The following is a 24,948-nucleotide window of genomic DNA, read 5'->3' as shown; positions in this document are numbered from 1 at the left end:
AGAAACTGCTAGGTTTTGTTGGTCTGGGTTGACTCTTACCAGTTTGAACTTTCCCATGTCCTGCCCCATTACTCCTTTTTATACTCTATTTACTTTAGTTTATTGAAGAGACCCATTTCAATACTTCATTCTGATTTTATTTCAGCTTTCAAGAAAATTAAGTCCTTTAACAAAAGTCACAGTAAACAGCAGTATTTCACAGTGTCATTGTTTGTCACATTGTCTTGTTGTGATTCCTGAGGAGAGACTTGGGGACAGCTCTGACTGCAGCTCCTTGCACTGTGGGCAGCCCAGGAAGGCTTTGTTTTCAGCTGCTGCTTTGGTTTGTTAAAGCAACATCTGGAAGATGTCCATGCCAGAGGCACATGCAGGAGGTAAACTTGCATGCAAGAATTAAAACCAGGAATGAACCACCAGGCTGACAGGTGAGTGAGTCCCTGGTACTTTTCCCATCTGCTGGACTGCCATGCTTCAGAGATTAGAGGAGGATGCTTCCCACCACTCAAATATTCCTTGTGATCAAATTCAATCTGGACATACTATTGGCATTTGCACATGTACTTCAGTGACCAACCAGCATTTGGCAGCAGGGCTTCTCCAAGCCTTCAAGCAGAAGGAGTGACACACTGCTCCCCACTCCCAGCCAAGTTACTCTATCCTGCATCAGAGAGCCCTTATCTAAGCTGGCTCCCTTCCTCCAGCAGTTCTGTTAGCCCTCTGCACAGTACAATTCACTCAAGGCCCCTCTAAAGCTCACACAGAAAGAGATGGGGGCCCACAGGCAGCCATTCTCTCTCATGCTTGGGGGCAGCCCACTTTCTTTTCCCTATTATCCCCATGCTTGTGCACTTTGGGTGACTAGATCTAGCTGCTGCCTTGGAGTCCACATCTGTGTAAGAATAACATTCAGGTGTGCAGTCATTAGGACATTGTCAAAAGACTAAATTTGTTCTGCCTGAAACTCAGGACAAGCTGTAAACATTTAAGTTTCCTTGCTACCAGTTAAATTCTTGCTTGCTGTCCATAAAACCTTGTTGGCTTTTAAAAAGAATCTGTGCAGTCTTTAAGTATGGCAGTAGGTTTGAACTTCATTTATAGAGTAATCCGACATGCTGTGGTCTTTTGGCTTGTTTGCTTTTATATCATAAAAGCAACAAGGTGTTTTAAGTTCATATTGGCTCACTTGCAACAGAGGGGTAAAGTTTTGGTATCTGGAAACAATGAAAATGGAATTGCTAAGTTTCCTATGGAAATAACCTCCATCCCAAGTCATCCCTTTTCATCTACTTACTGTAGTTGTACCTCAACCAAGATTTGGTTGTGCAATGCATTTTAGAGTGAAACCAAGATAACAACTCAATTACGAGATGAATTATTCCTGATATTTGTGGCATTATGGCATATTCCATGACTGAGTCATGCAAAGCCTGATTCTTCCATCAGTTTGTAGAACAATCCCTTCTGAGCTATTAAGTGTTCCAGAGTATCAAATTCAGCTATCCGACCATTTTCCAAGACTAAAATCCTGTGAACATTAAAACAGAAGTGTAAGCTTGGGGACGTACCAGCAGCTATAATAAAGTTCAGTTATTTCCATTGATTTCTAAAATAAATTTCTGTACTTGCTTGTTATTCAATCAAGCTTTTCAGCAGCTTTTCAGCTGGGAAACAGCTGTGGGATAGAAATAGGTTTCTGACGAGTGACTGTTCAAGAACAGAGCTTGGGGGGGAGGGAAGAGCTGTTTGGCAATTGAGACTGGAGTAAGATTTGTGAACATGTATTTCAGATGATGCAAGGCTGTAATAATCCTGTCAGTGAGGGGCAAAGAGGGGTATGACACAGCATGAAATGAATCATATGGGAATAAATGATCTTTGATTAACCTGCTGGTGCCTAGCTGATTTAAGATAACTTCTACAGTCTCTAAAGCAAAGCTTTGAGGTTTAAAGAAAAGGACAGAAATCAAATTGTTATGAACGCTGTGTGGTTTGTCTCTTTCACATAGGTTGCCTGTGTCTATCTTTCATCCTCCTTAGGTAAGTGGATGAAGATATTACCTGTCGCAGTCCATGATGGTGTTTATCCGGTGAGCTATTGTTAACACTGTGCTGTCTTTGAACTGAGTCCTCAGGGTGGACTGAATCTGAAGATCAGTTTCTAAATCTACTGCTGCTGTGGCCTCATCCAGAATGAGGATTTTGGCTTTCCGAAGAAGTGCTCTTGCCAGACAAACCAGCTGTTTCTGACCAGTGCTGCAAGTAAGAAGAGGGATGGTAAATTGAGAGTTTTCCCTGGGTCAGAATACGTGATTAATTTGAAAAAAGTAATGAAAAGGTGATTGGTCCCTTTCTCTGAAAGGGTGATTGAGGCTGGTGGCACTGCAGGTAACAGCATGAAACAGCCTAAGGAAATTAAGGGAGTGTATTATTATAGCCCCAAGAGATCTGCACTTGGAACAGTACTTCACAAACACAAGTCATCATAATGATTAAGTATCAGAGGTCTTCCACTTGATGTCTCATGACCTGATTTCTTGCTGCTAAACAGGACAGTAATGCAGCAATTTGCTGTTTGGGTACCATTTTCTTTTTCCATGACTCGGACTCCTTGTCCCACTAGCTCCATGTTCTCCTAGACTACGGGCTAGCGCTGTCCTGCCACTGTCTTTCTACAGATAAGGTACCTTAGGTTTTCCCCTTGGTCAGTGCACTTATATTCCAACTGATCTGGCAAATCTGCAACAAAGTTCTTGAGCTGAGTCAGTTCCAAAGCTGTCCAGATGTCTGCATCAGTGTACTGGTTTAATGGGTCGAGATTCATTCTTAGAGAGCCAGAAAACAAGACTGGATCCTGAACAGAGACAGTACAAACAACTCCTGAAATGAGTTCCAAAAACCATCTCTCCTGTTTTCCCTGCTGGGTGCAAATCTGTGGCTAAAGTTACATTGAACAGGAGACTAGGGTAGCATAGAGGTTATTTCCAACTTTGAAATTTCCAATGTGCCTCCTCTCAAAGAATCTTTATAAACTTTTCTTAGGTGTTAAGACCTACAACACTGCTGAAGCATTTTGGAAATTAATTTCATACCTGGGGAATGACAGTTATCTTGGATCTAAGGTCATGGAGACCTAGTTGAGCAATATCTAGTCCATCAATTAGGATCACTCCTTCTGCAGCTTCCACTAATCGCAGCAATCCCACAGCAAGAGTAGATTTCCCAGCTCCTGTTCTTCCAGTTATGCCAATCTGTAAAGAGCAATGGAAACCTTTTAGTTTTGATACTGAGAGTTTTCCAAAATTGGACAGACCTATCATGTAGTTCCTCTTGACCTTTTGAAGAGAGACAGTTTTGCATGGATGAGATCTTCAGGGATGTTCAAGATTCACATAGTCTGGTTGTAATTGTTTTGTATGAAAAGGAATCTTGAAAGATTTTGATGGGAAGAGTAACTACAAGACTTAGCAGCTAGAACAGGGCCTTGATTTAAAAAGTGAAATGCCTTTGCTGTGTAACTACTAAACTTCTGAGAAGTGAAACTTCACTCAGAAGAATGCTGCATGTATGTATGCAACAGTCCTGGAAACACTACTTCATATTAGGAGAGATGTGAAGTGCAGTGGGCTCATACTTTAGCGTACGTTGGTGCAGGGCAGGGACTCTTATCTACCCAGATCTGATCACTACTCATACTTTGTAGCTCTTCTGAACCAAGTGGCTTTGCTTACCTTCTCTTGCCCTTTGATAGTTACATTGACATGTTTCAGTGCTAACTCCAAATTTGGTCTGTATCGCAAACTATAGTTTCTAAATTCAATTCTTCCTTCAGTGAGCCAAACCTGACCTTGAAGTTTGTTATTCAGAGTCCAGGGTGCCTAAATAGACGAAAACAAACAGCAATTTATAAAGCTGATTTAAATTACCGAATCAAGTAGCCATACTGAAACAAGCAGTTTATGAAGACATCTGTGCCGAAATCCCCCAATCTGTTTACTGTTTTCACCAGAGAAAAAGGCCTCTTAACTTTAATATTGCAAATGCTGACTTTATACAAAGATGCTAATTGTCTTAACTGAAAATGGGGATAAACATTTGTTTGCATGTCAGAGTTCTGACATTTTGTAGGTGGTTCAATAAAAAAAGAACAGGACCATGAAAGTCTCCTTTAATAGGGTCTCAGGGCAGCATATGGAGAAATAATTTTAATGATTACAGAATAGAAATGATTGCACTGGAGACTTCTAGTGGCTAAAAGGCTATCTAGCAACCATCAATTATCAGAAGGTTGCATCTGAACTCGCACAATAAATAGTCCAAATATGGGCAGAAAATACAGCTCATTCCATGAGTGTTACCAAGTGAAGCTATTTTAATGGCAATCTAATGTTTAACGCTTAAGGAAATAATGATGATCAGAGGTTATAAAACAAATCTAGTCAGCTAGATAAAAAACAAATGCTTTTTTTAAACCCTTTCTTGAAGGAAAACGTAACTGGCCTTTTAGAAGGGGAAAACTAGAGTGTTTGTCCAGGTGGAACAGGGAAGTTACTTGTTTAGTTTGCACCCATTTGGACCTCTGCTAGTAAGGACAATAGTTGATTAGCTACCTCCTTAGGAGTCCTCAAGTATTCCCTCACTCTCTCCACAGAAACAATGTTGTTCTCTATTTCTGTCCAGGAGCGCACCATCCAGTTCAGAACACCAGTTATCTAGCAGAAATAAACAGAAGCAGTAGGGCAGATAAAATAAGTCTTGACCTGTGTTTCCAAGGTACCTGGTACTTTGTCTTAGTGTTTATTTATGCAGACCTCCTTATCAGCTGATTACTTCAGAAATCATCCCTAAAAGGCTAAAAAATAGCCATGCGTCCCTGTGAAAGTTTGTAAAGCTGTGTTGGGGGTTGGACTAGATGATTTTTCGAGGTCCCTTCCAACCCTTGGGAATCTGTGATTAAAGAACCTAGCCAGTTCCCCCCATAGCTTTTTCTCACACAGCCTCTAGAGAACAATATGCTACTACTTGGATACTAAAAGAAAGTGTAGCTGTTTTTTAGGCTATTGTGGACCTAGTCTACAAGCAAGACAGAGAGACGCTGAAGTCCTTACTTCAGTCGCTCAGAACATGCTGAGACTTCCATGTGAGTTCAGGTACAGAAGGAAAAAGATGGCTGGTGCATATGTTTATGAGATTCATTCTCTAAGGGGCCATGTGCAACAGATGCTCTGGGTTTCAGCAGTGATAGCAGGCTTTGGTAGGAGAAGGCATCTAGCAAGCTACAGAAATAATTAATGATTTCGTAGAAATTAAATGGTAACAGAAATTAAAATGCAAGCTGCTTTTGCTAAAAGGCAAGCATGGCACTATTTTAACATTGAGTTACCTGAAGAGCATATGAAATGGAGAAGCCAGCAGTTCCTGGACTAAGATATGTCCTACCCATTGCTGCAAATAGTGCTGCAAACAACACGATGCCATTGCCTAGAAGCTCCAGGTTTGTAGCAAGCCACCTGCAAGAGAAAGAGAGTACAGGACTGTTGCTGGATGCCCTCCTCCCTTCTTCCAACCAGAATCTGTGATTACTTTGCAAAACACTTGTGGAGCTGCTGGGATACAGTATGCTCAACAAAGCTTGTCATGCCCTGGTTGCTCCTATTCAGCTCCCTTGGAGCTCTAGAATGCCTACAATCTGCCTAAACTAGTTTGATTGTGGTCTTGTTAGGATTTTGTCCAAGGTCTTTCGGATAAGAGCAGCCAGCACACAGGTTCTTGGATGAGTTGGTTTAACATCTCTTACTCCTGGTGGTACTCATTTGCTTTGTGACCAACTCCTGATAGCTTTGTCTGCTGGGTTGTGCATATACCAGAGGCCTCATATCTCCACTCACCAAGGCCATTAGAGTAATATATACATATATTTTTTTCACATTACAGATTTGTACCTGTCAGCAACTGCTCCAGGGAAGCATATTCGCTGATTCTCATCCACTAGGAAGTTGCTCTTCAAAATAAATCTGTCCTGGTCCTTGTAAGCACGGATCACACTGCTCCCTTGGAAGGTTTCTGAAATGTGGGAGTAGATGGGTGACCTTCTGGCTGCCTCTATGCGTCTCAGCTGGCAGGAGGTGACAACGTAGAAGTGCTGGTACACAGGGAAGTGGAAGGGAAAGTGATTAGAAGGCTTATGACTTCCATGGAGGTGCCCCACAGAAAATTTGGGAAGGCTTCAACAAGTGCAATAGTACATACTATACTAGTGTTATAAAACCTAATGTGCAGGTAAGAGATGCCCTTAAAAGGTGAGGTAGTGATTCTGCCTGTGTTCTATCCTATTTTCATTAAGAGTTACCCTGTGGTTAGTTAATGAAGAGAAGCCAGGGTACTCTGAACTCGCAAAGCCTCTACACTCTTTCTCCTGCAGACCAGCTCTTTGCTTGATGGAGAACAGAGGCATACTTGCACCTTTACTTGCCCTTCTGTTAGTCTTAGCTGGTAAAGTATTTCAGAACCCAGTGGGGGAGCTGCATGACATACATGGATACATTAAAAAGCAGTGTAGGAATTCTTGAGGAAAGACAAAATGCTTTTGGTCTTCATATAACTGTATTTCCACTAATGGAGACAAGGAATATAACTCTAGGTAGGGTCTGATTTGGGTATTGAAAAAGCAGAGGCCTCTTTGTGAGGTCTCTGGGATGCTTTGGAAGGCTGAGGTGATGTGGGAAGAGCCATGGACACTGCTCTTCTTCAGATGCAATCTGAGATGATGAAACTAGTTTCTGCATGTCTCCGCTCCTAAGAAATAAAAGGAAGCATTTTGCAGGGATATGGCTGTGCTGCTTCAGCTTCTCCTGTCTGTGTATCTCTATAAGCTCCTCCTACCTGGAATGCAGCATAAAGAAGAGTCAAGGGCACTATGGCCATTGCTGCCCTTGGTGTAGCCACTATAATCACAAGGTAGATCTCCAGCACGTTGAACAAGAATCCCAGCAAGGACTTCAGCTTGTCAGGAATGACAGAATCGATAGCATCCATTTCTCTGGAGAAGCGGTTCAGCAAGTTTCCAATGGGTGTTTGTTCAAAGAAGACCATTGGAGATCTAGCAACATTCCTCAGCAACTGCAGAAACAGCTTCTGCGATGCTAACACACCACCTAGAAGGACGGCTGCTGTGGAGGCAAATCTGCCAAGGGCTGCAATATCAAAAATAATCATTATTGCTAGGTGTCCTGGTTTTGGCTGGGATAGAATTAAACCACAGAACAAACTTACCCTGGAGTTCTCCTTTGCAATATCACACTTTTCACTTAGTACTGTGAATATTGTACTAGTGAAAGGAGCTGACTTTCTCTTTGATAGTAATTAAGCCAAGCCTCATAGCTGCAGCATAAACTACCCTTTCCATAGGGTAGTTACAGTGGGGCAGAAGACCTTCTGAGTTAAGTTTCATAGGGCCCATGGATTCAGCAACTTAAACATGCAGGATAAATTCTTTATTCTTCACAAAATGAGCTTGGCTGGAATTACACTGAATTACTCAGAATCTCAGATTTCCTGCCTATGGATTCAGTTACACAAAAAGGTACCAAACCCTTCCCACTTGTTTCAGCTTGTTCAAAACCTTTTCAGTCTTTTGTCACTTGGGCTGAGAGTTTTCCAGATTTGATTTCTGTCCTGAAACAAGTGATTTTTTAAAGTTTCTTTTTTAAGAGTAACCAAAAGAATTGTGGTCATATTAAAAGATAGACTTAAAGAAATGTAGAATTCCACAAGTTCCTCTTTTTCCCTCTCTTTTACACTCAAAAGACCTAAGCCAAGATTTAGTCCAGCATGGAAAAGAGCCACCATGCTTGCACTTTGATATGATTAATTTATATTGGAAGAATGGAGACAGTAAGAGGAAGAAAGATATCCAGATGTTGGGTACAAGGGGTAGGGAAGAAAAATAAGGATGCTGTAGTTCTCCCATTGATGAATGTTTTTTAAGGGCTCAGATTATTTAGTTTTGGGAGGAAATATAGAGGAAGAGACTATTGATCATGGTCTGCTGAAAGGCACAGGAGAACACTTCTGGCATACCATGAAGTAGAATTTCAGGCAGTAACACTGGAAATATTGTTCAGATCCCTTAGAAATCCTCTCTGTGTGTCAGAGACTGTAGTTTTAGGTTCCATGCCAAACCTTTAGGGCTGGTGCCAAAAGCCTGGGAGGCTAAAAGCCCATGGGTATGAATTTGTTTATGTTGTGAGAAAGCATCCTGGATATGGGAAAGGGGGATGGAAACACAGAGAGCTAGGTGAACAAGTTAAACAAACCTTGAACAACTCCTAGTGCACCGAAGACTCCAACTCTCAGCTCTGTGTGCTGTTGTGTCCCATTGTGAATAGCGTCATCTGTCCACAGGCTGAGCCAGTAACCACGAAAAAATGACACCACTTGCTGACACGTGAACAACAGAATGATGCACACACACAATGGTAAGCCTGTTGCCTTCAGGTAGGCTGCATAAATTGAAGTATGAACCTAGAGCGAAACATTTCCCTCTCATTTCCATAATGTGCTCTGCAATGTACGTGCATTATTTCTGTTTTGGTCCTGGCGCTTGGATCGGGGCCTCCAGAGGAGATACAGTTTGCAGAGAAGCTGCTATGTAAAATAACGCTGAAATGACTGTGTCTCACTTATAGGGTAAACTTGCATAGCTCAGCTGACTTCTCTGGAGTTCAACTTAGGCAGTGAGCTGACCTGCCTGCTGTGAGTGGTCAGTAATGAACCCATGGTATGTGTCTTTGCCTTTATAGGAAGGTGCTTTGCTTACCCTGCCATGCTGAGTTTTTTCATCCTTGGTTAATCTTCCTTTGGTGGCTGCAGCAGTGGTAGAGTCTTGACTTCCAGGAGTGGTTTCTCTTCCCATAGCAGCAGATTTGACTGAACTGTCACTTAACAAAGAAAACAAATATCCTTTCAATTTTTAGCCAAAGCAATGAGTATTTTAAAGCTGGGTCTCCTTACCCATCCACCCCTGTATCTGTGCCTTTTTTTGAGGGCTGCAGTTTTCAGGATCCTCCAGAGTGACCCCAACCATTGTTCACACTTGTCACAGGGACTGGGCTCTGCCAAGCTATTAACAAGCAGAGGCTTAAAGCATTCAGTAAACATGGCTAGTTTGAGTCAGACCTTACAGCCTCACTGGGAAGGGAACAGCAAGCAAATGTACCAACATGCCTTGTATGTGAGCTCTGGAACAAACTCTGGCTCCTTGTAAAATATGGAGAAAATGTTAGTCAACCTCCACATTCAAGATCAATTTCTCATCTATTCTTGAACTTTTCTTAATTATTATTCATTTATTGTTAATTTACAGATCAAACCCAAACTTGTATTATATCAGTAAGACCCTCCACGTAGGCTTTTGGAACTTTTGGAGCAAGTTTTTTGGTATCTGAGACAATTTCAAGCTTACCTAAAGAGCTTCTCCTGCGATGAACCATTTCTAGAGGCGATGGTGCCTTTGGTGTCTCCTACACCTGTGAAATAAATGCTTTAAAAAAATGCTTTACAATCCTGTTTTGCACTGTATAGCCTTTGAAAGAGTGGTAATATAAAGATTCATTACAAAGAATTGTTTCTAAGGGTAGAAATATCAAGGTGAGGCTTGAAGAATAGCACATGCAGTGGGTAATTCTGTTTACTGCATGGCTATTGTCTACTAAGATGGAGCTGCTTATTCAAGAACCAGTTTTAAGGTGATGAGTCAGGCTAACTTGACAAGCATATTTTTCCACACTCAGAATGACAGCTTACTGTGATGGGATCTTGGCTTTAAATGTCCATTAAACCCCCCAAGTTTATGAATACCTTTTCCAGTTTTATCCTATTTTTCCTCTTCCCAGCTGTGAGCAGCAGCATATGCCTCTTCTAACCCAGTATATTACTAAGGAAACAGTTGAATGATAGACCTAGGAAGGATGACAGCAATTCATTTGGGTTACCTGGAAAACCAGTGCCTGCCTTCTCTTCTGCAGTAACGTGTGAATGAAGGAATTCTGCAAAGGCCCCATTTCTCTGTAGAAGTTCTTGGTAGGAACCAATTTCTGAGATTGTTCCATCCACCAGGAAAACAATGTTATCCATTTGAGGCAAAATGTTGAGTGTGTGAGTAACCAGCACACGAGTCTGAATAAAGAGGGAACAGTTACAATTGTTCTGGTGTTCCCCTGCTCACTTGAGCTGTGTCATTCAGCTGACTTCTGAAGAAGGACACGTATTCAGTGTGAGTTTTGCTAACTGAGAGACACTTCTGTTATTCCTAGTACTTCTGACTGTCTCTTTGATGAAGCTTATCTTTGCAGCACAGCTTTGAGCCCATTTTGAAAGTACAGAACTGGCGATTGGAGGGGTGAATCAACTTGCTTTGTGTCATGCACAGTGAAGAGTGAGGATGGGAGCTGAAACCTGAAGTCCCAGGCTAGCCCTTTGAGTACTGTTTAAGCCTGCTACCTTTTTTTTCCAGTCTTTCTGTTTCAATACAATAATTACATTCTGATACTTGCAAACTATCCACATGAAGAGAAAGGTATTTGTAACCAGACATACCTGCTTTAATTGGACTTTCTATAAAAGAAATTACCAATTTTCCTTTTACAATGTGAAACTGAATCAAGTATTTGTAGGTAATTTATACCATGAAGCAAACAGAGCTGCTCTTGCCTCCTTTCTCATATAACCACATTTATTATCCAGATAGCTTGACAGCAGAGAAATACTAAAGAACAACAAAATGCAACCAATGCAGAAAAGAATGGAAGTGCTTAAGATGGATTTTAATACTGAAGTTTTAAGTGATGAATATCTGGATGATGAGAACTGTAATAGTGTTACTGAACTATTCAAAAGTGATGGGATTAGACACCACAGTAAAATACAATGAGCTGGAAGAGATCAGTCAGATCTTCCTAACTATACTAGAAATAAATCTCAAAAAGGGAATAGGATAATGTCAGTGGAGGACCAAAGAATTATAAACTTGCTGTAGAAGTAAGGCTGGAACTAGGCATATGGTTTGCATGAGGATAAAGACAGTCTTTCAGGAGAGCTGAACTTTTCAGTCTTGCTCCTCCTAGGTGAGATTCACTGCAGGACTTCCATGTGCTGTATGGACTGCAGAGGTTATCCATTTCACTGTTGCTAACAGCAGTACCTGCTGCCTCTAGCATAAAAGTGAGTAACCCAACTTACTGGAAATGTTCTGAGACCTTTTTAATTAGATACATTGTACCACCTTTTAAAGTTCAGGATTTATAACATACCTTGTCTTTCAGTAAGCCATTGGGTCCAAGAACATGTTCAAAAATGTGCTGTCCAACATGGGCATCAACAGCTGAGAGGGGATCATCGAGCAGGTAAATTGAAGCCTTCTGATACACAGCACGAGCAAGATTCACTCTTTGCTTCTGCCCTCCAGATATATTTATTCCCTGTAAAAATGTATTGAGAGTGTTTATTCCAAAGCTACAGCATATTTGCCAATTGTTGGCTTCATTTGTGGTTTTACGACTTCCTTATTTTTATATCAGTGCACCTCCCTCCCTCCCTTCCTTCCTCCTTCCATCCAAATAGTGCTTTTGAGATGCAGAGACGAATTTTCTTGAGCAACTCCACTCTCCTGCAAAAGATGATCCAAGAATGACCTGGGTTTGCTGGTTTTTGTCTTAAGCATCTCTTGTATCTCTAGGTAGGTTAAATGTCAGGAGGTGGGCTTCAGACCCCATTAAATCATGTCCTGACTTCTCAGAAATTACTGAGAACCTGCCTCCTCCAAGTTTATTGCTTTTGTAGGTGTTTTGCAGGACACCCACAGTTGCAACTACTCTTGGAAAAGCTGGCCAAAATATCAGCCTAGGTCAGTACCTTCTCTCCTATTTCACTCTTCCACCCTGCAGGGAAGCTCTCCAAATCAGGTTGCAGTGCACAAGCATCTATCACTGTATTGAACCATGTTTCATCCATCTCTTTCCCAAAGAGAATATTGTCTTCCACTGAAGCATTTTGTATCCACGCTTGCTGGGGGACATAAGCTACAGTGTCCTATAAAAACGAAGTGGAACAATGTTAACAATCTGTTTCATAAGCTCAGCTTGACACTGGGGGAACCTGTCTTTGAAGAAAAACTCTCCCAGTTAGATTTATAGAAATCTGGAATTGGAGGGCTTTACAAAACATGAGTCTGTGCTCTCATTACCTTACAGAGGAAGAAACAGAGGTCCAAGTATGTGATGTGGTTTACCAGGATGCCACTTCAGTTCTCTGTTAGAGTGGGAAATGGAATTTGATTCCCATTCTTAAGGACCAGGCTAATCTAAGAAGTCTTAAGCACCTTCAGATAATTAAATGTGGACTGCTACATACTGCCTCTGTTAAAATTCAGCAGTAAATGGGCTTTCATCAAGTATCTGACACCTTGGTTAATACCTCACTGTTCCTGCAGACAGCCTAATTAGAAGCAAACGGGAAAATTTACCTTCACACTCACGTAGCCATCCACTGTTTCCAGCTCACCAAGTAAGGCTGACAGTAAGGAGGACTTTCCAGCACCCACCTGGCCAACCACAGCAAGCAAGGAGCCTTGGGGCACGGTAAGATCTATCCTATCGAGAAAAGGTTAGTCTCTTATCACCTTTTAGATACAATTTCTGAAAAGAAAATCACCAAAATACTTGCTATTGTAGCAATTAAAATGTACCAACTAAACCCCCTAATTTCATGCTTGAGGCCTCACTTGCACAGGGTTAGTCTTCCATCATGTTGAGATTTTGCAGCAGGAGTCATCCATTCAAAGATGCCTCCAATCAGAAAGCCTTCATCTGCATCCCCATCTGAATTTAAAAGCCAGATCACCATTCTGGAGATTGGTTAGCCCAAAGCACTGGATGTAAAACATTCCTGATCAGAACTTTTCAACACTGTTTCTTCTATAAAATGGCAATGCCTTTTGAAATAAGCAAGTAGTGATGTCATATATAATATCTGCATTCTATTTTTTTGACTTAAATAGCTGTAATTTCACATTTGGACAAGAAAATTGTGTAAAGAAAGTAGTCTGCATATTAAGGCAGTATCCAGATACAGGAACCTTCCTATTTATGTGCTTCCAAACATAAAAGTAAGATTACGTTCTGTCTGACTTCACAATTTTCAGAATTCAATGTTAAATACGAAGCAAACCCAGAATTCTTTACATGTTTCATACTGAGGCCCCAGGGAATCAGTTAATTCAGCATCCACCCTGACCTACAGAATTGAGATGACTAAAGAAAGGTCTGTACCTTCTAAGACAAGGAGAAATGTCTTTGCTCCAGCAAAAAGTCCCATTTCTTATGATGATACTTGCCTGTGCTAAAATATGAGGAGAAATAGAAAGAACCCTTGTAAATGCAAAGGTAGATACAGATACACCCCTATTTATGCGACTGTGTTTCAGTGTGTATTTATATTACATAAAAAGAACCTTAAGTATCAAAATAGGAGTTAATTACTTAATTAATTAGATTTCATCCTTAGAAATAATTGAGCCTAAGAGATAAAGTGACAGTAAGGGGCAAACATGTTTCTCTTACAACTATGGTAGGCACCCTAAGAGTGGAAGCTGATCAATGGAAGCTGTTCCTCTCATAAGACAAAAACTCACCACAGTCAGAAGTATTTCTGCTTGAGCTTTCAGGACTCAGTTCTTCCAGATTTAGAAAAGCTGCTAAGCGGTTTAAAGAAACTTTGGCCTGAAACAAAGATGCATAAAAAAGAGTAAGGTTTAGAATGGAGAGGCAGCTAAAATCCAAAGTGAAGACTCAACTTGAGGATCCACTTAGAATGCTGATTAAGTGCTATGCTGCAGATGCTGTAGGTTTAGATGGGCAAATGCAGCTTGCTCTTATGTCAACTGGCGTTTTTCCACTTGGGTTAGCAAAAACCCCTATTCTTCCCTGCATCTTCCCTTATGTTCACACAGTGAAAATTGGTGCTTTTTTCTCCAATTCATCCTGCAACCTTTCCAGTGATTCCTCCTGTATGTGAAGAGTTATGACAGTCTTCTTGGGGTGCAAGAAGGAAATGAATTTCCTAATTTCTTACTGGACAATGATTTGGTTTTCTCTTTGACCTGTGCTAGCAGGGTTTCCACTGATCTACCATAGATTTTACTCATCTATTCTGATGTCTATGATTAAAAACAGAACTAGAAGCACTTCTGAGATCTAATGGTGCTTATGATTGGCTCCGAAAGACTTAAGAGCTATTACTGCTGACTATTTTGCTAATATATGAAGCCTTTCTGAAAAGCCATTATTAAAACATACCTATAGCTGTAAGTCCTTGCACTTCACTGTTTCATAATAGCAAATAACAGCTGACGTTCAGAGCCCTAAGAAATCCCAGCGTTTACCTGTTAATGGTGATATGTAAAAAACCCACTTATGGCCAAAGGAAAAGGAACATAGCCTGCAGTTAACCTGAACAGCAGCATTTATGGAGAATGGCAGGAAGGAGTGCGCAGTATTGAGAATGTTGATCAGTGTTACAGACACAAAGGCTTTCTGAGCATCCAGGACATGTGTGTTATCGACCAGGGTGTACACAGCAAACATGACAAATGCAATCTGAAAGGAAGCAGAGGAAATTTAACCATTTGCTGCAGACATGGAAGAGAATAGTTCAAGGGTGACATGCCCCTTCCTAAAGACTTTGGAACCCATTTAGTTAAATTCAGGCTATCACACATATACACAGTACCTGTCCAGAAAGTATCATAGGCAAAGATCTTGGATGTTGGTGACAAAACCAAGAGTGATCATTTGACATTTAAATGAGTTTTGCTGCTGCAACCAGAGCAGGGTAAAAGCACAGCCATTTCCCATTGAAAACACACATAGCTGAGCTGCAAGAGCAAGTGCAAAAGTGGCCTGTGTAGCTACTCTTGCACAGCAGGCTCAGTCTGCCTGGAACACACTGCCAGACCAGATGACTTGTCCATGGAACTGTTATAACAGTGCAAACGTCTGTGTGGCTGATTCCACTGGTGGGACTCAGCAATTCCTGTGACACCACCAATGCTCCACGCAGATATTATCTTTAACTGTCCTACATGAAAAATCTGTGCAGGCAGGGGTGCAAAGAGAAATGGAAGTAACAGTGCATGTTTTATATAGGAAAGTGAACCACTCACCAGGAAAGTTGATGAATGGAAAGAAGCTAGAGATGCTGAGAAAAGAATCTGAGATCTTTTTAGGGCCTGAAGTTCTTGCTTACGGATACCAAGCACTTTCTCCATGAAGGTTTTCTCCCAGGCATGCAGTTTGATTACTTTAATGTCACTGAGAAAGGCACTAGTGAGTTTGGCTCGCTCATCTTTATATTTCATCTGGGTCTCCTGTAATAAATATCTGAGTTTTATCATTTAATAGGTTCAATGTTTAACAATGCAATTATTCTGAAAAAAGCACCTTTCTCCTGCCTATGTATCCTGAATAAATTTCCCTGCAGTTGAGCTGTGTATACTGTTTTTATTCATAATCTTCCAGGCTGGGAAACACTTCACTTTTCTTCTTCAGAGATTTATTTTTCTGGCAATTCATATAAACCACAGAAAAGGTGGCAAACCAGGTAAAAGACTGAACAAGTAAGAGTTTACTGTAAACCTTAAGAACATCTGCAGGCTTCAAATCCATGATAAGCATGAATAATAAATATTAAGCCAACACATAATTCAAGTCAGTAAAACACTTCATTTTTATCAAGCAAAAGGTACCTGAAACTGACTCCTCTTCTTTGTGATCACAAAATTCAGAGGCAAAAGAAAAAGGAATACCACAACTGAAGTCAAGGCAGATGGCCCAAGAAGCTGCCAGGAGAGAAAGAGGAAGAACTTCCAGTGCTTACTAGAAATTACTGTTTTACATTCCCCTTGCTTACCTACTCTCTGCCTTACTTGAATTTATGCCTAACATCCCTCATGGCGAAGGCTTTACTCTAATCTTGCTTTTGCCTTTCCTAGGAATTGTGCTCCCTAAGCACTCTGGATTGTTAACCCTCCAGCCAGGGTAACTCGTGTTATCATGCTCTGCTGAACTTATTTGTTACCCTTTTAGGAACTAGAGGAGTGTTGAAAGAGATCCAGAAGCACAGCTGGCAATTCAAATAATTTCTTCTTCCAATCCGTTCTTGGATGTTTTAAGGAGGACATCTTGTGGCTGGCCTAAGTAAGTGACCCGAAACAAAACCCAGCCTTTGCTCAAAAAACAAACCCACAACAAACTATTCTTGCAGCACAAACAATCCAGCCTGTCAGAATTTACATCAACTAGTGAGGTGAAATGGTAGAATTATACTGTGCCATGTACTCTTGGGACAGGTCTTGGACACCAGGGCTCATAATGACTTTACATATCAAAAATTGTTTAGTTGCATCAGATGGCTTACGTTTGCTGGGGAGGCGAGTGCTGGTATACCTAGAGAGATAAAAGTATTTTCTACACAAATAGTCTGTGAATATGAGCAAATAGTGTTAACTGTGCTCCAGCTACATGCAGCCACATTCATCTTGTCAACAATACTAGAAAAGGGATGACCCTTTTTCAACAGCCTATACCATGGGTATTAATTTTCCAGCATCATTGTATCCTGCCAGACATGAGGCACAGACCATCCGGGGTAGCAAAGGAAGGTCTCAAAGGCTTCTGCAAACTTCCTGGTAATCATCTGTCTCTATAGTGCTCATGCTTCCATTTGGTGAGCTGCCAAAAACAGGTTCTAAGAAATAGGGCTTTATGCTGCTGAGAAAATCCTGCTCTAAGAATTTTGAAAACTCATTTTTTGTTTGATACCTAGAATAGAAAGGGATTGATAAGTACCGTCATAGTATTTTACCTGCCACAAGAAGACAAAGCAGATGATGATCCGAATAGGAGCGAGCCAAATCCCATTAAAATAGATAATCAGATCCATTAGCTTTTGGACATCAACAGACACCAGATTAACTATTTCACCTACTGTTGCTGCTTTCCTTGATGCATATGACATAACTAGGATCTAGACAGGGTAAAGAAGAAATCAAAGGCATCATCAAACAGTAGCTTTAGTCCAAAAATAAAACAACTTTATTTTCCTTATAAACAAAGAAGGAAAAAACCAAAAGCAAGGGGGAAAATGCCAAATCCTAGGTACTGAAAACATGCTGCTGTTTGGGCTATGACTTCACTTTAAGACATAGAATTTACTCCTTTCCCCAGCCATAATCTACACTATAAGGAAGTTTATGTTGCTTTCCCTCTTTCCTTTTTTTGGCTTTTTCTTAAGGTAAGATATGAAAAATAAGTAATAAAATTTCTCCCACATAATATTCAGAGATTAATATAGCACAGAGTTACATCCCAAAAGCAGTTTCTAACAACATCTCCCCTGTTAAGAACAATGTACCAACAATATAACTAACAACACAGAGCTAGAAAAGAATGAAGATGAAAGAAAGCTACAGATTCACCTTCCTGTACACAAGCCCTGTTACTGCAGTTCTCAGTCTCAGCCCCAGAACAAGGCACATGTACATGTATCGTTGTTCAAACAGAGTCTGGAGACAAGCCAAAAGGAGCATGCTGAATGCATAGAAGTAGCCATGCCAGGTAGGTGCTTCTTGATCTTCAATGAACTCCAGGAAAAGGCTGCAAGACAGGAGCAAAATGTTGGTAGAACTGATGGAATATCAGACACAGAAAAATGCAGAAATGCCAGGGTTTTTTGTGTATTTTTTCTGGCTGATATTTATCTGTAAAATAGGAGAAAAACTGTAAAAAAAACCCCACTGAGTATCCTGTATTATATAATATCCTGCTTTTTGACATTGAGTCATTCTTGGTTTGGAAGCAATTTCTGATCTCAACATCCTCTCAAGGGAGAGACCTCATTTTCAGTATTAAGGATGGCTCCTGAATTTTATGAATTTGTCAGTAATATGCAAACTGAAAGCCATAATCTAAGCAAGTCATTGACATTTCCAGAACTTCTTTTAATGACTTAAAAGTGATTGAGCCCTTGAAAATATACTCTCACAGTGGTGTTGTACCAACACAACCCACAAAGCATTATGTCAACTGACTAAAGGAGCTATTTAAGATGTGTAGGATGCACAGCTGTGCTCTTTAGAACTAGTCAGGGGACATGAAGCCTTAAGACTACAGCCTCTGGCTGACAGCCTGTGCAAATGATGTGGTATGAACCATCAAATAACTCACTCCTAATCAAGTAAAGCTGTTAAAAGGTTCAGTGTGGCCTGTTCTTTCCACTGCTGAAACACAGACATCTCTGTCTGAGCTTATGCATACAGCAATCTTGCAGGTCACGGAAATACATTACAAATACGTACATACCTCAGTAACTTTGGGATGGAGAACAAGAAGACATCACAAATAACTAAGCAGACAGTGCCGAGAAGGAAATAGGTTCCAAACATGCTCCAAAACACTTTCAATAAGGGCCAGCTCTGACTTTCTTTTGACTGCAGTAGAACTTCCATCTCTTCAGCTTCTGCTATGCCAGTTTCACTCTTCTGACCCTTTTTAAATGTAGCAGACTCAATTTTTCTAAAGAAAGAAGCAATGACAAAACTAATCACAACTGGAGAAAGCTTGGGAATCCTGTGCTTTCAAAAATGATTAAATATCTCACACTGGGTTTTATGCCATGTCCAGTAAAAATGCTCAGAATAAAATGATCCCTCTCACAAAAAAATTACAATTCTGTGCTTCCAGAAATGGAAAGATGTTCTCCAGCAGATTTCAACACTTAAAATCAGACTTTGCACAAAGGAACTCACTGAGCACTCACCCACTGAAGACTTAAGATCCCCAGATTTTCATAGGGTGTTACTTGGACCATTTTATATATGCCATCCTTTTCTGCTTCTTGTTTAATGCACAAATAATTCAGTGGGATTGATTCTTTCAACTATTGTATTACCCAGATAGGAAGCACCTGGTGGAGCTTACGTTCAGAGCCTGAATTTATGCTGAAGCAGTCTGTCTAGCAAACTGTAGGGAATAGCGGGCCTTAGAGCCTGTTCTGAGATGGCACACCAGCACCAGTGAGCATATTTGCTTGTATCATCTAGAGGCAAGAGAGAAACTGTCCAGCTGAGCCCATGACACATTCTCTAGGTTAAGTACTCACTGCTGGGTTCTACTATGACACTTCCTCCACTCTCTTTCAGCCCAGGAAACAATTTCTTCAGAGGATTCCTCTTTCCTCACTGGCCACAAGTCATCCACCCCCAAAGACTGCTGACAGCCTTTCCAGAGGAGCCTGGAGAACACACAGACTGCTGTAAGGTAAGCACAGAAGGATTTGTGGTGCTTGTAACATTTTGAAAACAGATAGGCTTTAAGTTAGTGCATCATAGTGAGCACATAGCGACCTACATACATAAAACACTACTCAGGGCTGTCCTTTCCCAGAATAAATATAAATGCTCAGGAACAGCACTTTTGATTTAAATCTCTATGCTATGTTCTGTGAATACAATGAGGATCTGCAAGTAAGCCCCAGTTTCTAGTCCATACTGAGAGTTGGGTCTTTGGCAGTGGGGGACAAAGTTCAGTTTAATTTACTCTGTGTCTCAGTGAAATGCATACGAGGTCTTACCATAGCAGACATTAGACCCAAGGTATGTCATCATTTTACTTCTGATTCCTAAGCAGCAGGCTGGACCTCACTATTTCCCCCTTGCCCAGCATTTGTTATGGGAAGGTCTGCAGGCAAGATAGGGCTGTGGTGGCTGTACAGTCATCTTTTGAGATTGCTGAGGTCTGTTTCAAGATTGGGAGGGTACTGGAAGGGCAGCTGGAGGGGGGGAAGACAATTATCTAGAATCACAAATCTGTGTTTTAAACTACTTTGAGAAAAGTAAGTTAATTCTTTATAATTTGATCTTGTGAGAATACCTTAAGTCCCCAGAGAAAGAATTTAAACCCTTACTGCATAAACTAACCCAGGGGCTGAAATATTTCCTACTGTCTCTCTACACCCTCTCCTATGCTGCTTGTTTAGTTAGTTTTGAGGTTTGTTTGTTTGTTTTTCTGATATTCTAACAAAACCACATCTTTTTCTTACCCAGAGAACCACCAGTATGTGATTTTGGAAAGAAAAGAGCTGCTTGCTTCTGGACACTGATTCTGATGGGAGGAAAAACATGGGTGATATTTATATAAAGAAAAGGGCTTGCATCAGATAAATGTAATTCCCTTCTGTGCTTCCCCAGAAAAAGCAACCAAAGTTACACACACCCCATTCATTGACTCTGACAGTGTAAATGTATTGTGGAGGCTCAATGAGACCAGAGGATTTTGGAGAATGAGACTTTGAATAATGTCTTATCTGGAGGAAAAAAAATAATCATTCTTCATACTCCAAGACATTGATTTTCTGAATCACAGAGCTCTGCCATACTCATACCTCAACCAGAATACTGCTCACGAGAACATGGGGAAGTAATGGAAGCCCACCTACTCATTTCAATGAAAATAAAGATGAGTATGGATAGAAGAGGGGTTTAGTTTTTCAAAACATACATTGAGAGATAGAGTGCTGTTATCCAAAATTCTGCTGGTTACCTTTTAAAACTGCCAATCTTTACAAAGAATGATGCATCTTGTATCTCCCAGATGCTCATGTTCCTGCATATCCCCATAAATTTAACTTCCTGTTTGAGCCACGAAGCAATGCATCGTGAAAAGCTACGTTATACTTACAGGATTGTTGGCAGCTTTCGAAAAGAAGGGAGGGTGATCAACTAAGCAGAATAGCACAAGTTCTCCCAGCACCAGGCTAGCATAAAGGTAAGTAGTAATGTGGTGGAAACGGTCTTCCAGGAAGCCCTAAGAAACAAAATACTGTTGAGAATGAGGCAAGAACCTTCACATGAAATCAACTGAGAATGGTTCTACTAGCCACCAGCTCTGAGTTTTGGTTCAAAGCATGAGATGTATTTTAAACAGTTAGTTATATAGAACTACTTAAATAGATAACTCCTGAAATTGGAATATGAGAAAATGCTAAATAATGGACACATTTCTTATTTATAGCGATGGTTTTATTATAAGACTTCATAGCACTCTATTCAAGTCAGACATCCATACTGCAGCATTCATTATTCAAGAAAACTTGGGTGCTCTAATGGATAGAAGCTGTTGATATAATGAAACACTTGCCATGTTTTATTATAAACGGTGTGTCTGATGGGCTCCAGGAAGGGTGCTGTAATTAATTTTGTGAATGAGAAAGAGAAGGAAAAAACAAGAAAAAAGATTGGTTTTGGAGCTGTATTTTGGTAGCAGGAAGTGGCAAAGTGTTACTTCTACAAAAGACCTGCTGCCCAAGTATAATTCAAAACAACAGGAACAAGCAAGCTGCCAATTGTCATTTGCTTAGTGGCCACCTATTTTTTCCCTATTACTTAAACATGCAAGTAACATAAGCTTTTGTCTACTCCTTGTTGTGAAGGAAAGGTACAGCTGTTTACCTGAGGAAAACAGTAATGATGAACTGTCTGTCAGATGTGTAAACCCTGCCAGCACTTCTCCACAAGTAAACTTTCATCACAAATACCCAAATAATAAAAATGTATAATAGAGCATATTTATGCTCATATGAAATCTGTTGTATGGTCAGTTTTTAGTGACAGTGTTCATGTTCCTTTTGCTTTTATATATATATGAAGTCCAACAGGCTCTCAGAAAACTGCATTGTCTACATTGAAAGGGATACCACGGATGGAGATTACAACTGTCATTAATCATTTTTCTCAGCACATATTTTAAGAGAGGAGTTCTCCACCTCACAGTCAATGAAGCAAAAGTGCCCTGTTTAGAGACTTCATACCCCTGTAGGTTAAAGATATGTAATTTCACTTACTCTTTCCAGGCCATTTCGGACTTTGGAACTAAACATCACAACTGCAGTCATGAATGAGAGCAGCCAGTAAATCAACAGGATGCCTGAAGACTGGATACCAACCATTCTTTCTACTTGGGTAAGGAACATGGCAAGGAGCTGCAGGAAAGTACAAATTTGTCCAAATAAATAGCTGGTCATGGAATGCCAAACATTACTATCAAATTGCAAATACAATAAGGAAAAATCAGATCTAGCTGAAACATCTCAAGATATTCAGAACTTCAGTATTGTTCCTAAAAGGCTAAAACTGAAAAGCATTATGTGCAATTTTGCACTCAAGAATGTCTCTCCAGAAAGGGTACGTAATAAAATTACAAGTGGGAGGATCTAGGCTATGAAGATGCAATGACAGGAGGGTAAGACAGGCATTTAGGTTGAACAGGAATCCCATTTTATTCTAAACCAAACCACATTGCACACTGTGTTTATGCTAACCACATGGCTAAGCTGGGCCACATGCAGACAAAATAAAGGAAAAATTACCATTGTGATTCCCACCACAGCAGGGCTAATAAGGAATGCTGGAGCCCGTGGAATTCCTTGGCTTATCTCCCACAGGATGAAGAAGACATTAGTAAAACACAGTATTACCAGGATGAATCCAAGGACCTGGGTCAGAGGCAGGAAACACATGTTGAAATGGAATGAAAGGATGATGAGACAATCTACTGAACTGTGTGCTCCAAGTAGCCTGGGCAGTAAGACTGTAGAGGTAGAAGAGCAAGTCTGGGACAGACAGCATTCTGGGAAGTAGCAGGAACCAAATGCAAGTACAGGGGAGAAGCTCTGATGACAGTTCATCCTAAAATTTTACTTGATTTATACTGACTGGACTTCACCTGGGTCAGTAAATGTCAAAGCAAACACAGAGATGGATCATCAGAAAAGAGCTGATCATACAGCGAAATTAAGTTCTGCAACAATATTATAAGGTTAGGATCAAACCCATCCTCCACCCCTTACCATTTTGGCTTTGAAGATGTGGGACATCCTGATATAGCCTTTGGTTTTGTGTCGAAGATACAAGTAGTAGAAAGGAAAACAGATCCAAAGATAGGCACAAGGGATCCAAGCAATGACTGTACTCTCAAAGCACCAGGTAAATCTCGGGGTGTTTGTGTACCACGTCTGGTTCCAGTCCTATCACAGAATCAACACAGAAGTGAAACAGTAAAGCCAACATATGCAGAATTTCATGAGCTAATGCAAGTTTCTAATACTACAACTGAGATATACTATAATGTTAGAGGAATTTGATTTAGCATTTCAAATGTGAAAATCATTTGGACTCAGCAGTAGTTTTTGGAACAATGGAAGTAGAAAGGGGGGGATGTTGGAAAAGTGAAAGGTGCCAAAGAAAGGTTATCATGTATCACAATTAGGAAAAAAAAAAGGATATTTAAGTTATGAAATGTGAATTGAGAAAAAGTGATTTGGGAACAAAAATATTATCAGCTTTTGGGAACCATCAGAGGGCATGACTGGTGAACTGGAGATTAGGATTAAAGAAGTGTCCTAGTGCATAAAGTGCATCACAACTGCATTTCCTCGGCTGCATTTATAATTCTTCAGTATTTTTTTGACTGAATAGTTAGATCTCATCTGCAAACATAATAACATTGCAGATGAACAGGTAAGGGTGTTTTTTCTTCAGTATCTTGTAGAGATGGTTCAAGCCCTTTATGTGAAGGCGATGATTCAAATCAAGATTAGGGCAAGCACTCGATGGAAAGAGGAAACGGGTAACAGCTCACAAATTCTTATAGGAATTTATCAACCTTGAGAATGGAAATCCATGTGAGTCCGTACTGATAACTCATTGAACCCTTTGAAAGGTATTTCTGTAATGGGTCACTCAGGAAGGGGCTGATTTCAGTACCCTGCCACCAGTGCAACGGGACTGGCTCCCACGTAACTCCCATCAGATTTGCAGTAACTGACAGAAACCCAGGGATTTGGGTGAGCCCCAGGGAGGCAAAGTCCGCTCCAGCAACCTCGCTGCTTCACACTGTATCTGTGCCTTACTCGATACACACTTCGCTGCTCACACTGTATCTGTGCCTTACTCGATACCCCCTCGGTCCCTGCCCCCGGGGGTGCTGCCCGCGGAGCGGCCCCATGCAGGCGGAACCCCCGCACCCCACTGTCGGCCCGGGTCTGGCCGCCGCTCGCTCCCTTCGCGGGCTGGTGGGTCCGGACCGGGCTCTGGCAGGCCTGTGGAGGGGCTCTGGCGCCGGCGGGACGGTGCCGCGGCACCCGCTCGCTCACTCACCCAGAAGGCAGCGGAGCCGCACAGCGCACCGCTGGCAGCCATCGCACTCGCTGAGGTGGCAGGCGAGCCCTCGTCTTGGTGCCCCGGGGAGCCCATTACCATCCCGTCTGAAGGAGGCGGGAGGCGCCGCCGGGACGAGAGCTCCGGGGAGCTGGTGGCAGGACAGCCAGCCGGGCCGGCAGGGGGCAGCACCCTGCCCAGCCTAGCCAGGCTCTTCCGGCAGAGTGGCTGGTGGCGCTGAGTCAGGGAGCCGGTGGCGGCGGGATGCGGGTCCCGGCGGCCGCGGGGCTGGCCCTGGGGCTGGTCTGCGCGCTGTGCTGCGTCCTGGCGCGGGGCTCCGAGGACATCGTCGTGGGCTGCGGCGGCTTCGTCAAGTCCGATGTTGAGATCAACTACTCCCTGATCGAGGTGGGCGCAACCGCCCGTCCCTTCAGCCGGCCGGGCCGGGCGGAGCAGGGCGCCTGGAGGCCCTGGTTCCTCGTGCTCTGCCTGGCTGCAGAGCCTCAGCCTGCGCACCCGGCTGCGCTGCTTGTCCGCAGCCTGTGTGCCATGGCCTCTGGCTGTGGTTGCGGCCTGGTTTCAGTTGAATTAGGTTCTTCTTCACGCATTTTTTTCGGAGTCCGGGGCTGAAATTAACCGGCTTCGCCTGGCAGGTTGCCGTCTTCTTGCAATAAACCTTTTCCCTG

The 24,948-nt window shown here is 41.7% G+C and overlaps 2 protein-coding genes across 2 annotated transcripts in view; one reads left to right on the top strand and one right to left on the bottom strand.

Annotated features, from left to right (window-relative positions):
* Nucleotides 1–137: 137 nt before the first annotated feature.
* LOC101874161 (multidrug resistance-associated protein 6) lies at nt 138–24,753 on the bottom strand. Its single transcript, XM_034065550.1, has 31 exons — nt 24,263–24,753; nt 22,954–23,130; nt 22,474–22,599; nt 21,949–22,086; nt 20,787–20,912; nt 20,149–20,210; nt 19,210–19,341; nt 18,411–18,623; nt 17,528–17,705; nt 16,915–17,076; nt 15,797–15,889; nt 15,215–15,418; nt 14,502–14,648; nt 13,685–13,772; nt 13,323–13,392; nt 12,518–12,644; nt 11,908–12,084; nt 11,307–11,474; nt 9,990–10,173; nt 9,461–9,524; nt 8,816–8,936; nt 8,313–8,520; nt 6,880–7,190; nt 5,940–6,139; nt 5,381–5,507; nt 4,608–4,709; nt 3,729–3,875; nt 3,090–3,248; nt 2,685–2,851; nt 2,059–2,253; nt 138–1,525 (listed from the first exon to the last, which is right to left on the bottom strand). The coding sequence occupies exons 1-31, from the start codon at nt 24,362–24,364 to the stop codon at nt 1,417–1,419; spliced, it is 4,584 nt and encodes a 1,527-aa protein (XP_033921441.1). The 5' UTR covers nt 24,365–24,753; the 3' UTR covers nt 138–1,416.
* LOC101868299 (nodal modulator 1) overlaps nt 24,489–24,948 on the top strand; it is a 29,481-nt gene continuing 29,021 nt past the window's right edge. The window contains exon 1 of the mRNA XM_031044012.2: nt 24,489–24,670. Within this exon, the coding sequence (XP_030899872.1) occupies nt 24,527–24,670 (144 nt within the window). The 5' untranslated portion in view covers nt 24,489–24,526. The remainder of the gene's footprint in view (nt 24,671–24,948) is intronic.

Source organism: Melopsittacus undulatus, chromosome 8 (assembly GCF_012275295.1).
Source record: "Melopsittacus undulatus isolate bMelUnd1 chromosome 8, bMelUnd1.mat.Z, whole genome shotgun sequence".
Classification (NCBI taxonomy): Eukaryota; Metazoa; Chordata; class Aves; order Psittaciformes; family Psittaculidae; genus Melopsittacus; species Melopsittacus undulatus.
The sequence above is the reverse complement of the archived record's forward strand: the minus strand, read 5'-3'. Positions and strand labels throughout refer to the sequence as shown.